At 36.9% G+C, this 15,419-nt stretch overlaps 1 protein-coding gene across 1 annotated transcript in view; it reads left to right on the top strand.

Annotated features, from left to right (window-relative positions):
* Positions 1-8,726, top strand: part of sec24d (SEC24 homolog D, COPII coat complex component) — a 43,706-nt gene extending 34,980 nt beyond the window's left edge. The window contains exons 20-23 of the mRNA XM_006630000.3: positions 4,050-4,229; positions 4,903-5,094; positions 6,378-6,467; positions 6,829-8,726. Coding sequence (XP_006630063.2) covers positions 4,050-4,229; positions 4,903-5,094; positions 6,378-6,467; positions 6,829-6,969 — 603 coding nt within the window. The 3' untranslated portion in view covers positions 6,970-8,726. The remainder of the gene's footprint in view (positions 1-4,049; positions 4,230-4,902; positions 5,095-6,377; positions 6,468-6,828) is intronic.
* The last annotated feature ends 6,693 nt before the right edge of the window (positions 8,727-15,419 follow it).

Genomic DNA, 15,419 nt, shown 5'->3' with positions numbered 1-15,419 from the left:
AATAATAATAATAATAATAATAATAATAATAATAACAACAACAACATTACTTTATTAACCCTTTACAATTTCTTGCATTAGGAATTTGTCTTTTCGCATACCCCAGCTTGCTCTCCATGAGACACAGACACACAGACAGGGAGAGAAACTTGGGGTCAGAGCGCAGGGTCAGCCCCTGGAGCAGTTGGGGTTAAGGGCCTTGCTCAGGGGCCCAATGGAGTAGGAGTTCTCTGCCGGCTGCGGGATTTGAACCGGCAACCTTCCAGTCACAGGCGCCCTTAAGCTCCTGAGTTTAAGCTCTAGAAAGATCTTATGTTGTAAAAATTGAAAAGACCTTTTTAATATTACGATAAAATATGGATGTGCACCAAAAGAGAACATATATGTACTACATTCCTCTGTTAGGTGGAGGTATCTTTTTTTGGGAAATATGCTGATGCTTATTAATATTTTAAGTGATGCCTTATACGAGGTGATTCACAGTTTACAACTCAGTGAGTTGGAAAGTACTGTATTAACAGTGCACAATCATGGAGGACAGTTGTATTAACAAAATAAAGTTGTTATTATTAAATATGTCTTCATTGAAGGATGAACGGTAAGAATTGTAATGAAAATGAATGTATGAGCTTTAGATACTGGAGCAGGATTTTGTCAAATCAGCTGTATATGAAGCAGATACAAAAGATGGATAGGGTTCAAGTTTAAAAAGAGTTTTAATGCTGAGCATTACAAACATGATACCAGAGTTAAGCCTTCTCAGAACTTAATAGTCGTTACCTACAGGTCTCTGGGCAGCAGAGATTCTGCTGACAGACTTACTTTGGGATTGCTGTTGTCTGTTGAGTGAATTCAAAACATAAAGAAAGATGGCTTTCTTACTGTTCAAGACAGTCACTGATGAGTGACACAACCATACAGTATACATATCAAATACATTCATTTTAACAAGGTATTTTAGCCCTTTCACAGTAATGCAAATGAGAGAAATAAAAGATGAAAAAGCACACATTTAATTTAGTTTGCTAAATCAGTAATTATTTGTGAAATTTCTCACTTTCTTAGAAATTGCCTTTAACAGCTAATAAAACAGTTTCAGGCTACCATATTAGAAAGTAAATAGTGGTTTGAGTTACCTAGTACTGTGAATAACAGTAGACAAATTTAGAGTATTTTTAAAAACATCCATGCGTTATTTTTTTAATCTATTAAAAGACAGTCTGTTAAGATAGCTTTAGAAACCCAAGACATATCTTTCAAGCCCATATAAAATGTGTGTGATAAAATAACCAGTTCCTAATAAAGATACAGGTAATGTAAAGATCACTTAAATCTTGTGAATCTGACAATGCTAACCAATGTATGCCTTTCTTATTAGGTTTCAAAGTGGAAGAAGGACTGTAAAAAAGCCAGTGGTAGACAAGCACTAAGCAGCCTAAACATATGGATTCTCAGAGAGTTAGCTACCCTAGAGGTTGGTTCTGAAGGAAAGGAAATTGTTAGCTTCTTTTAATACAGTAGATTAGCAGTAACAGTTAACAGTATTTCAATTGTTAAATGCAATTGTCTCTTCATGAGAGATCAGTTTATTTTAAGGAATTTATACATAACTGCATAACTGAAAACTGTCAGATTACCCATTTTAAAGTCTGTGGATGTCATAATCACCAAGAGCTCTATTGAACATTTGTGGGACGAACTGGAAAGGTGTGTGACAATAAGGGCTAAAAGTTCAATAAACGGACACTTGCCTTTTTTCGATTCAGCAAAAGGAATAAAACAACAATTCCGCACGGTCCTGCCAACTGGTATAAATTCTGCGTTGCAGATTTGTTGCTTGCGTTTTTTTCACCCCCACTTGCACAGCTAGGCTGGGACTTGCACTGTAGACCCCCCTGCTGTTTAACATTGATGTTAATCAGCATAATGTACTGTATTTATCTGTCATGCCTGTTCCATAAAACAGTGCACCTGCTATGAAAATAGGCATTTTGTAATAATCAATAAGTAATAAGTTTATTTAGATGCCCAGGGTATTAATGTATCATTTGCATTTTATATCTGCTTTCCGTAATTATTTCCAAATCTATAATTGCTGTAATGCTTTCTGAAATATAAAATTGCAGAAATCTTTTGACTGAGCAGTCTTGCTTGTGCTTAGATAAAATGCATATGCTTATAGAAAATGGATCACTGTAAGAGTTTTAATGGGGTTTTTTCTGAGGACAAAACTTTAGTACTCTCAGGGCCTCTAGACTCCAGGATAACGATCACTGTTTTTTTCATTATTAGTTTTGTGCCCATATTGGCTGCACGTAATGGGTAAAAAAAAGCTATTTACACATATAGATCTGATGTTTTGTATTTTAGTTCCATTCAGTATTTTCGTAAAGGATGAGATTTACATACAGTACCTCTCATTTCAAAGGCATATTGCTTGTAATGTTAGTAACATTGTTGAGTTTCCATCTACAGTATATACTGTACCATCTAATGTATGTACTTCTACATACTACTTATCTGACCCAGGGGAAAGAATGTTCAAATTGCAATCTTCCCGTTGATTGTCTCTCATCTATGAAAACGTGCTATCTATAATTGTTTTTCCACTCAAGATTTAGTTGTTTGAGCAATACAAATACTGTGTGCATGTTTACATAAACTTACAATAACATGCTGCAGGCTGTGCTTCATACTGTAATTGTTATTGCATCAGTAAATAAAGGCTATTTAGTTTGATTGCCTCTTATGTATGAATCTGTGCAAATGTATGAACAGATTGCATTTTGTTTTGTTTGGTTTGGTTTTATTGCCTTAAAATAAGCTTACTTGGAATGAGTCCTCAGGTTTTCTTTCTTTTGTCTCAGAATCTTTTCAGCTCAAATATAAATGAATCGTCTCAAGTAGAAATGCATTTTTCATATTGATTTTTATTCTGATTTAAGTTTCTGAATTTATGCTTTGAGCACTAAGGTTAGAGGCATGGTATTTCTTTTGTGAGGAATATTTTTTTTACTTTTATTTTTAAAATCTTTTTAATTACTCATCAGTCCTTTGTGGAGAGGCTTTAGGGTTCTGTCTCACAGGCCTTTGTGTTGTACCTTTATCATGAAGAAAGTAATTGATCATCTAGGTTGATCTACAGTACATGCTTCAGAATCAGAGAAACCAAATCGATTTGTATATGTTGAGCATCAGGAGAAATATACTGTATCACTTATAACTGCAACAGATTTACAAAGTTATTGTCAGGCTATTGTTATAGGTTATAAAAGTGTAAATGTTTTTACCTGGTAGTGTACGTATGTTGACACCATATTCAACAGATATGGCTGGAAAATTCATTGTGTCGTCCCCGTTCTTGTCTCACAAGTAAGTAATTAATAAGAACAGCCCAAAGATGTGCAGAACATTGTCACATCAGGATGAGTCCATAGGAAGGGCAGCTAGTGAGGTCATAGGACGTAACCAATTTAGCATTCTCAAGGCAGGTTCTCATCTATCAATGCAATTGGAGTGCTTTTTGACACTGTGGTAAATATCAGCACAATTGGAACTCCCCATTGATTGATCTGTTTGTATGCAGCAGTTAGCATGTTGTTATGCACGTTTGTGTCATACTTACTGCTAAGAGGGTGGTCTTTTCAGATTTTTCAGTCAAGCCCACTTTTGGTGATGGTTCAACAAACCAATGCCACAAAAAGGTGGTGTGCTGTTACTAAGCGGAGAATATGAATTCCTTTCTTTGTGTATGTTAGCATATTTTTTTCCACAAGGTTAAAGTCACCTCATCACTTGTACTGTATATAATCAGCTTCTTCACTAAAGATCCAGTTTAGTGCCTGTACAAATGTCTGAGTCACTTGAGTGTATCAGGGTCAGAAAGAGCTTATCGATCAAAATAGGCCAACATTTCACAATGTTTCTTTTAATGCTCAAGATGTATAGTATGCTTTTACTCTTCCAGCATGGTCATTTCGATGACATAGTTTTTAAACATTACGTTTTGTTAAATTAATGGACCCTGCACTGCCTTCGATTCTTCACAGCTGATCCTACCAGATGCAATGAAGATCTTCCCAGTGTACATGAATGGGCTGATGAAGAGCTCTGCCCTAGTAGGAAGCCCTGAGCTCTCCACTGATGAAAGAGCTTATCACAGACAGCTGGTCATGTCCATGGATGTGGCAGATACCCAGGTCTACTTCTACCCAAGACTCATGCCCGTTGTGAGTAAATGGTCTTTACAACTATACACTTTCCAAATTGACGCAACAGGCTCTGCCTGCTGGCAGACATTAGCTTGTTACCCTTTTCATTATAACAATTTGTCTTCTGCAGGGTCAGGTAGGCCATTCACCATTGCCTTCTGGGTAATGTGATTTCAGACAAGAGCCTCCATCTGCTGCCCTTCTACAATATTTACTAGGCTTCCCTGTTTAAAGTGTTTTCACAGTTTCAAATACACAGAGAGAGATGTGTCATTCTACAAAGCTGAGAGACTAAATGCAAGATAACTCTTCTGTACTTTTATCATGCATAAATAATTGAATATATTGATAACTAGTGGTCTACTGTATCCTTTTTTAAAAATTTAAAATCAGTGAGTTAAATACAGCTATTTATCATCTTAGAAGTGATTGTATGATAATGATCTCCGTTATGCACTGTAATTAGATTAAATTAAATCTGCTTATAATTACCAAGTGTGGAAGCCATTATGTTTTTTTTAATCTTTTAGAAATTCATAAAACACTCCATATTGCACTACAGTCCCTCTTAGTTTTTTTATGTGCTTGCTTCTAAACTGCTATCTTAAAATAATTTACATTAATTGATATAATTGTGAGATAATGTCCTTTTTGTAAGAAATGCCACATAAATGTGTTGTTATTTGGCCAGCACAATGTGGATGTGAGCAGTGATGTGATGCCCTCTCCTGTGCGCTGCTCAGAAGAGCGACTGTCTGATGGAGGCATTTTTCTGCTGGAGAATGGACAGAACATGTTCCTGTGGCTGGGCCAGTCCTGTCCTCCAGAGCTCATCCAGAGCATTTTCAACGTGCCATCATTTGCACACATCAGCACAGAAGCGGTAAAATGTCAAGTCTTTGTTGAGAAGATGGCAGGGGAGAAATTATATTGTCAAGTCTTAAGGACAACATTGGGTGTCACACTGGCTAATACTGCTGGCTGGTCCTCACATATGAGTTCCAGGTTTATTTGGTGCTACTGTGGTTTATTCCAATGGCATCTCCATTTTTACATCTAAAGTATCAACTTTCCCCTTGAAGATTGTATGTATTTGCTACCGATTAATGATCAGGCAATCATTAAAATAATTTTCTAAATATGTTGAGTAATAACTATTGAATTGCTTATAAAACACCACAAATTAAACATACAAGTACAAATTAAACATACATACATACAAACATACAATCAAAGAGTTTGTTGGGAACACATTTCTATGTAATACTATTTGGTAAGGGCAAATTGCACTGATTGCTGTAGTCTGTATACCTTTCAGGAAACCAAAAGCTATTGGCACCTTCAATATTATTGTCTGAATAAAATTGATATGCGAAATGATGTATTTTTTATGGAAGTATGACCTATTCTTTCTGATTTTGAAAGATCATATAACAAGATAAGCTGAATGCATGATAAATATATAAAGATTTTATGAAGAGAAATGAGATGTAATACAAAAGTGGAAATTAACCAAGACCTTATCTGTCTAGTGATAAGGTTTAAATGGTACATGATATTCCAGCTGACAGAAACATACACAATATGGAGATTGGGATCTCTGTGTGTGCATTAAAAAACATTTTATGGCCTTTTTAGAGTTTTGCAGATATGTGTTCATTTCTTTACCTTGGCAATTTTTGCAAACTTTTTCCCTTTCCTGCAGCATTTAGATACAAAATGATGAAGTACAGTACCCATTTAAATTAATTGCTGCAGCTAGTATGCTGTACCGTTTTTGACACTAGATACTGAATTTTAAGATATATACATTTTACTAGAATTAAAGTAGTACTGTATATTGAGTCAGAAGTTTTTTTAAAAAGCTAACATTAAATAGATATAAATATAAATAAATATAAAGTATAAAAAGCTTCAGGCCAACAAGTTACTGGTACTTGTATATTTAAATTCTTTATATAAAATGTGTAATGTACTGTAAATTCCATGTTCCCTGTGCAGTTAAATTTATAAAACAGTTTATATATGGTTTAGAAAACCATTAATTGTTATTTAGTTTTGTGTATCTTAAAATATTGTTAAATACACTTTTAACATAATTAGTGTAATACAGATTATTGCACTTGAAATGGCTCTCAGTAAGTAAACCTAATTTTTATTTTTCAGAATTCATTACCGGAACTAGATAATCCCTACTCTAAGAAGCTCAGGTTCATTATTGACTGCATCACCCTGCAAAGGCCTCATTCAATGAAGGTATTTTAATTAATGACTTAATTACGGTAAAGTCTGTAAACAGGCCCTTTCATATTTTCTTGTTTAACTTTTTTCCATTTTTCTTTCATGGATTAAGTAATCTTCATTCAAGGGCGTGATTAGAATATAGCACAGTGTGCATGAAGAAGATAATTCTATTTTGCTGTAAATAGTTTTTGTTTTTAAAAAATGTAACATACTGTACAATTTTAAAATGTTTGTATGTTATTGATCTTTTTGTATTTTGTGTTTTTATTTTCATTTACATTTGGAAGACCTAATGCAAATGAGAACTAAGCTTGATGGAAGGGCAAGAAACCTTAGTTTATGTTAATATGAGCTTTAACATCTTCTTTTGCAGCTTGTCATAGTTAAGCAGAAAGATAAACCAGAGATGCTTTTCCGTCAGTTCCTTGTAGAAGACAAAGGTTTACATGGAGGAGCTTCATATATGGATTTCCTGTGCTACGTACACCGAGAGATCAGGCAGCTTCTTACCTAACAACTAAGAACTGTGTCCTGTTATTGGCCACTTTTTAAACACATTGATGTTTCAGTCCTGCGAAACAGGTGTACTGTCGTTCTCTGAAGTTTCATTCACAAATCTAGCCTACCATTTACCACACTACAGCTGTCAGTAACAACTTTTATATGTGAATTGACCAAATAATTGATTAGATTCATAGAACGTTTCATCTCAATGTGTCCACTAAAAACTGGCAAGTCCACACTTATGAAGTCTTTTTGTTGAATACTAAAATGATAAACTTTTACAATGCAGTTATTCTCTGCAGAATTGCTAAATATGTGATATGAACATGGTTTCATTTTGCTAAACGGATCAGTAAATATATAATTATAATTGAATACACTTGTCTTGACATGGTTTGTTTATTGAAATGGATTTTAGAAAATATGTAACACTTACAACTTTGTTGACAGTCTTTGAATGGTAAATGTTTTGTAAAACAACTTGCAGACTAACAAGGAGATTTCTACAGATGGGAGTCTTTTTTGTGAGTGTGAATTCTTACACCTAAAAATTTTCAAGAAAAACTGTTAACTTCTGATTCAGAAAACAGTTATCCATTCTGTGTTTGTCATATGTATGAATTGTATTTAATGCCAGATTATTTCATTTTTTGTTTTAAACCTATAAGGCAAGGCCTTTGAATTCCATTTCTTTGTTGTTATTTTGTTTTTATGTAACATTAGTCTTCATTTAATTGTGTTTTCTTCTCTAGGAGATGATCTTTCTTGATTTACTCCATCAGCTCTTCTTCTTAGGTACTTTTTTCTTTGTTGTATGTGAAAAAAATTCTTATTTACAAACTAGTGGGTCCAGTCCAGCATTTCTCTTGTGTGTATGAATAACTTCTATTCCTCCATAAACGTACTGTAAGCTGTTCCCAGTCCATGATAACAAGACCCATCAAAAAAAAGAAATTTGCTATGGTGATACCTTTCCTGTTTCAATTAAACCAGAACAAAGGTAACTCTTCAAAGCATTCCTGATATTCAATAAAAACCTAAATACTTAAAAAAATAAATTTATAATTAGAAGGCATCTAAAAATAGCATTGAAAATTAACTTCCTCTGCTTTTGATTTTTTTTAAATGCATAAAACATGCAAACATATAGAAATGTGTAACCAGAATCATTTTTTTTGTCGAACTTTAATATTTTTTAACCATCTAATAGTGTGCTGTATACTTACATATGGTACATTTAAAATGAAAACATTCTTTTGTGTAACAAAATAATGCTCTGCCATTATTGCACATGGCTATGTGAAACATTACAAGAACATTTTTGGAGTGCTAAATTGTACAATAATGGTTTATTATGCAAATTTATTCTTACAGTAGATCTACAGTAAAATAATTCTGCTTGTATTTGGTTTGCCTTTAATATCTGCCTTACTGAATTGTGGTTAGAATATTATATGCATAAAAGTATATTTTGTTAAGAATCTGGTATTAAAACAGTAAGAAAATGTTTTGTATGCATATATGTCTCAGGTAATGTGTGTATAACCTATCTGTAGTGAATGAGTGAAACAGTTATCCTTAGAGAACAGAAGCACAGCGTTTGTAACACTTTGTGGGATCTTTACAAATTGGCAACATCTTTGCATGTGTTGGGCAGGTTCAGATTTTGGGGGGGCAGTTTGTGCAGTGTACTTTTTCAGTTTCAAGTCTTTATAACCAGTTTTGATTAAATTGCAATCTGTCAAATAAATTCAGAAATAGAAAGTTCTTTGTCTGTTCTGTCTATAAAAACCTCCAATGACTAATTTTAAATTGCAGTACAAAGTAGAGACAGATATATTGCTACTGTACATGCTGTTCATTGAGCTATAGATGTCTCATCAACAAAGTATTTTTCCAAAAATTCTCAGGACTAGCTGCAGCAGGTTTTTCACAGAGTATTCTTGGGGGAAAATGGTGTTTAGGCTTATATGAGCATAGACAAGAAACATTTTTCTTGAATGGTCTTTTGCTTTGTTGTTTCTTCAGTTGGTCTGGTGTTTGGAATGAAGCCTGGACACTAGGTGGTAGTAAATCTTCAGTATTACTGTCTGGTCTGAGGCAGGGTTCTTCCGAACTGCATCAAAGAATGCCACATCATATGCATCTGAAGAGCTGGGAGAAGATGTTGAATTGTTATATTTAAGATGATCTACTGTAGGTCATTAGAATCCCAACTGAATTTAAAACCTGCACACACACACCATCCAGGACAGAGATTCGAGACCCCTGGTGTACAATTATTAACAATTATTAACTTTAACTAAAAGGTTAAAGCACAATGTATTTGTTAGTACAGTAGTTATATGAAACTGCTTCTCACCATATCATTAACATTGTTTAATAGTTACAAATGCCACAATTCCGAATCCATTTGAAAGCACAACTGCTCTATTGGCAACATCAGTGCATGTTAGTGAGACCGGAGGATTTTTGCAACTATTATATCCAATTATCTTTTACTAGTTCTGAAACATGATACTCTGTTGTCAAAGCCAATACACTGACATCATTTAAGAATTGAGGTCCTTGAGTCAGTTATTAGCAACTTAACAATTTAGATGGGCTGAATGGCCTGGTCTCTTTTGTACCTTTTCCTTAACATAGGCAAAGTTCCTTAAGTGTCCAATATCTGAAGTCCAGTGCCTAAGGTAAATTGTAAGTGTGTAACCCATTCTGTCTTGTGTCATCTTCATACTTCTTCACCTGCTGTCCTGCTGTTCTAGTTTATTTTTGTGCACCTCATGATTATATCACGTCTAAGGCATCCTCTGGAAATTCTAGCCTCAGAGCAAATAACAATTACAGTAGCAAATTGCAGCAAATAACAATTCCAGTCTTATAAGATGTCTAGTAATCTGGTCTTCAGACTGAGAGACTACTTTTGTACACTGGTTATCTGCTGAAATGTCTCAGCTGTCTAAGTATCAAGTGATATACTTTTCTTAATTAAACACAGTGGATAAGACAATGAAACCCCTGCATATTCATATACTGCCTCATGACATTACCCATATTATTAAAATATAAACACTCAACAATATTAAAGCTGAGCAGTTTTAAAAGCTCCCAAGAAAGCTCAAGTCTAAGTTTCACAATGAACTGCTGCGGACACACATCACTGTTCCAATCCACATTTAGAAGAGAAAGTGGTGGTGGGGAATATGGGCCGTTTCAACAAGACCTCTTATCGTGTAATATTGCTTTTGTATAGATTATGTTACGTGGTGTTTGTGAAGTTTTGCTACAACCTGTGAAGTGCAAGTGCAAAGCATTTAGGAGTATGATGAGTTTATGTACTTAAACTAGTTTCAAAAGTGATGATTTTTTTAAAAACACCCAGTGTTTGCAAACAATTCAAAATAATGGCCAAAGCGTACAATCTTTCATAGGCATTTTCACAATTCACATACAGTATGTCTTTAAAATCGTGAAGGTTCATGAGTTTGTGCAGAATATTAACAATAAAGCTACAATCCTAGCAATAACAATAGGCCACATTCATAGCTCGGAAGCCTAATAAGTCTGTTTCCTTAGGATTACCCATTAGTAAATACTGTATGTCTGCTACCAAGCTCTCAAACTCAATTCCTGGAGAACCACAGGGCCAGTAAGGACATTATCCAGGCTTTTTATTTGAAGACTTTGGGATTCATTGTCCATATGATCACATTTTATCTGATTGTTATCATTGATTTTAAACACTGCTCTTTTTAATAATAGTATATTAGGTTTTTTTGAAGGAGTTCTCAAATCAAATCAAATCAAAGTTTATTTATCAAATGCACAACAATACGGAGTGCAGCAGTAGTTGCTGGCAATGAAATGTCTTTTTCTGCGAGCTCACAAGAATCACAAAAATCACAAAAATTCACAAAAAAAGAAAAAATCACAAAATTGAGGTTACATTTTTTAAATTGAATAAAACTCAATGTGAGTAGAGCTGTTATGTGTCCATGGTGTATGAAATATATACATGTAGTGCAGTTATGCTGGATATAGTGAGAATTGTGTGTCCATGTAGCCATTACAGGTGATTTGCTAAGGAGCTACAGGTTGGCTATTTAGCAGTCTTATTGCCTGGAGGTAGAAGCTGTTCCGTAGTCTGTTGGACCTGGACCGAATGCTTTGGTACTGTTTACCGGACTGTTTACCGGACGGTAGGAGGGAAAACAGTTTGTGACTGGGATGACTGGGGTCCTTGAGAATGGACCTGGCCTTCTTCAGACATCTAGCTGAGTAGATCTCCTGGATGCTTGGTAGCTCACAGCTGGTGATAAGCTGCGCTGACTTCACCACCCTCTGCAATACTTTGCGATCCCGTGCGGAGCAGCTCCCATACCAGGCAGTGATGCAACCAGTCAGGATGATCTCAATAGTGCACCTGTAGAAGTTGGCCTGGATATGTGATGGCATGCCGAACTTCTTTAGCCTGTGGAGAAAGAAGAGGTCTTGACCGTGGTGGGTCCAGGTTAAATCCTCTGAGATGTTAACTCCCAGGAACTTAAAGCTGCTGACCCTCTCCACTGCAGTCCCATTGATCTGAATAGGTGTGTGGTCTCTACCCTGATGTTTCCTATAGTCCACAATCATCTCCTTAGTCTTACTGATGTTCAGAGAGAGGTTGTTCTCCTGGCACCATACTGCCAGGGTTTCAACCTCCTCCCTGTATGCAGACTCCTCACCATCTGTGATCATCTGTTGTATCGTCCACAAACTTGATGATGGAGTTTGTGTTATGCCTGGTGACACAGTCATGGGTAAATAAGGAGTAGAGGACAGGACTAAGCATGCATCCTTGGGGGTTCCAGTGTTTAGAGTCAGGGTAGAGGATATGTTGGTGCCCACCTTCACCACCTGCGGGCGTTCTGTCAGGAAGTCCAGGATCCAATTACAGAGGGAGGTATTCAGTCCCAGGTCCTGGAGCTTGATGACGAGCTTTGAGGGGACTATGGTATTGAATGCTGAGCTGTAATCAACAAACAGCATTCTGACATATGTTCCTTTCTTATCCAGGTGTGAGAGGGCATGGGTGGGCATGAGAGGGTATGGAGGGCAGTGGCAATAGCATCTTCTGTTGACCTGTTCTGGCGGTATACAAATTGCAGTGGGTCTAGGTTGTTTGGCAGCGAGGAAGTGATGTATGCTTTGACCAACCGCTCAAAGCACTTCCTGATAACTGATGTGAGTGCAACAGGGCGGTAGTCATTTAGGCAGCTGACTCTGGATTTTTTAGGAACAGGGACAATGTTGGTTTTCTTAAAGCAGGAAGGAACTATAGACTGAGCTAGGGAGAGATTGAATATGTCCGAGAACACATCTGCCAGCTGGTCTGCACATGCCTTCAGAATGCGGCCAGGGATGGCATCAGGGACAGGAGCCTTGCATGGCTTGGTCTTTTTAAAAACTTTACACACATCTGCTTTGGATATGATCAGTGGGTTTCCGTCTTGGATTTCTGGAATCTTCCTGACTGGATCTGCGTTGCTGACTTCAAACTGAGCATAGAATGAATTTAGCTCATCAGGAAGAGAGGCAGACTGTTGTGCAATATAGCTGGGTTACGTTTTGTAGTCTGTAATGGTGCCTATACCACTCTACATGGTCCATGCGTTGCAGCCATGGTAATATGACTCTAATTTAACTCTGTAGTTGTATTTAAATCCAGGTCGTAGCTGGATTTTTTGTATTTACCCATATCGCCAGAATTGAAAGTAGCTGTCCTAGCTTTCAGTTTGGCGCATATCTCACCATTTATCCATGGTTTCTGATTTGGATATGTGCGAACAGTAATCCTGGGAACCACGTCTTCAATACATTTACTGATGTAGCCAGTAACATAGTCCGTATACAGATTGATACTATTTTCGGCAGTTTCGTGGAAGATCTGCCAGTCAGTGGTAGCAAAACAGTGATTTAGTATAAAATCTGATTCATCCGACCAACATTGAATGGTTCTTAACGCTGGCCTCTCATGTTTAAGCTTCTGCTTGTAAACGGGAAGTGGCTGAATGGAGGCGTGATCGGATTTGCCGAAAGGAGGTCGGGGGAGGGCTTTGTAACCATCCCAGAAGGGAGTGTAAACATTGTCCAACGTGTTTGTTCCGCGCGTCAGGCAGTCGATGTAGATTAGGCATTGTTTTTTTTCAAGTTCGCACCGTTGAAATCATCCACTATGATGAATGCCCCCTCAGGATGTGTATTCTCGTGTCCGTTTAGGTGAGAGTGTAGTTCATCCAGTGCCTTTGTGTAATTTGCCTGCGGCGGAATATACACCACTGTGAGAACTAACGATGTGAAAAAAAGGGCGACATTTTATTGTCAAATGTTCAAGATGTGTAGAGCAAGATGTTGAAATAATCTCCATGTCTGTACACCAGGAATTGTTTACCATGAAGCATACCCCGCCGCCTTTGCTCTTACCCGAATCCGTTGTTCTGTCCTGACGGTGAATAGAAAATCCTCCCGTGAGAATAGCAGAGTCTGGAACAGACGGGTCAAGCCAGGTTTCAGTGAATGCCAGCACGTTGCAGTTCTTGATGTATATGAATTTATGCTAACCCGAACATGAAGAATTTATACCTTGTAATTTGTTTTAAGGACGAAATTTCGCTAAACTGAATTTTGAAGTTTTGGCCGATTTTGTCCAAGACCCTTCCGCGAACATCTAAGTTCAGCGCCAACAGCCGTTTGTTTCTGCACAAGTCCAAGATATTAAGGACGCCGAGAGGGAGCAGTGCTTTGTTTACGATCACACAGAAGTGTGTTTTTTGTGTGGGTTTGTTTTGTAGTTTCTGTTCATTATGGTGTCTTAAGGAAGAGAAAAAGATTATTTTTGCGTAATAGTCTACAACAGTACGCACATCGTTCTAGCTGATCACTTGGATGACGATCTATTACAAAAGCATGAAAAATTTAAAGTTGATATCATATTATTTTAAAGCTAGTGTTGGCTCATTTAAGTAGAACTGCATTGTTCACTAAGCTTGCTATAATGGTCTGTACGGTATTAATCAAATATGTTAAATAATCAGAGAGGACATGGATGGAACACAGGCCAAAAGACCTTGGAGTCTTGCCGGAATTAGGTTGGTAATTCCTGGTCTTTTCTTTTTCACTAAACCACTTGGCAAAATGTGGCATGACAGCCCATTGGGAACTATCTGTAAATAACTTGCAAGATGTCAAGATGACTTGCTGAGCATTCTAATGTTGTCCCTTGTGAGCAGTATCACATTTCAATAAGGTGAAATGTTACATTTTCAAACAAATGATGCTGCTGACAAATCAGTCTCTGTGTGAGATGAATAGAATTTGGGTTGTGAAAGCATCTGAATGTGTTTTTTTCTATAAAATTTACTCTGCAGAAAGGTACTGGAAAATATGTTATCGGTGGGAAAAGTGCCAGTAGACACCACAAGACGTTCTTCTCATAAGCAGCACAATGATTGGTTTTGAGGCAGAAATGTACATCAGTTGTTTGATGCCAACATATTCCTCTAGTCTCTTCTAGAAATGCAGTCCTAGTGCGTTTCACACCAAAAAAGCACTAGGCAACACATTTCTAATGTTGTGCAGTAAAGTTTACAATATATCAGTTATTTACAGTACATATGGCCCTTCTGTTTGCTAAAATGCATAAGTTAGTAATAATAAACTTTATTTTACATAGCACCTTTAAAGGTGGCTTGTCAAAGCGCTTTACTGAATGACAACAATAAATAAAAAGAATACACAAGATAAAACACAATAACAATATACAGAGGAGACTGTGGATGGTGGTACTAAGAAAAGCAGAGGGGTGAAGAATGGAACCAGTTCAGTAAAGGATTTGCTAAAGAAGAAGGTTTTGAATCTGGATTTGAAGGTGTTTAGAGAAGGTGTGTCTCGGATATCCTTCGGCAGAGAGTTCCAGAGCTTGAGGGCATAACAGGAGAAGGCCCTGTCACCCATAAAATGTAGATGGGCTTGGGGGACAGGAGACCGGAATGAGAAGATCGAAGGTTGCAAGGTAGGGAGTAGGCCGATAATAGTTCAGACAGGTACTAAGGTGCCAAGCCATGCAGAGCCTTATACTGTAGGTGAGCATGAAGATTTTAAAGTCCACTTGAGGAAGCCAGTGCAAGGACTCCATGATAGGAGTAATGTGATCACTTGCACTAGACCTGGTCAGGATTCTGGCTGCTGAATTTTGGACATACTGCGGATTGTTCAAAGTAGATTTAGATACCCCAGCGAGTAGAGCATTAGAATAATCAATTCGAGAGAACACAGCTTTTCAGCCACAGTTACTGATAGCATAGGATGTAGTCTAGCAATATTTCTGAGGTGAAAAAAAGATGTTTTGACAATATGCTGCACATGTGGGTCGAATGTTAAGCCAGAATCGAATATCACCCCAATATTTTTCAATTTAGACTG

Source organism: Lepisosteus oculatus, chromosome 1, assembly GCF_040954835.1.
Source record: "Lepisosteus oculatus isolate fLepOcu1 chromosome 1, fLepOcu1.hap2, whole genome shotgun sequence".
NCBI lineage: Eukaryota > Metazoa > Chordata > Actinopteri > Semionotiformes > Lepisosteidae > Lepisosteus > Lepisosteus oculatus.
The sequence above is the reverse complement of the archived record's forward strand: the minus strand, read 5'-3'. Positions and strand labels throughout refer to the sequence as shown.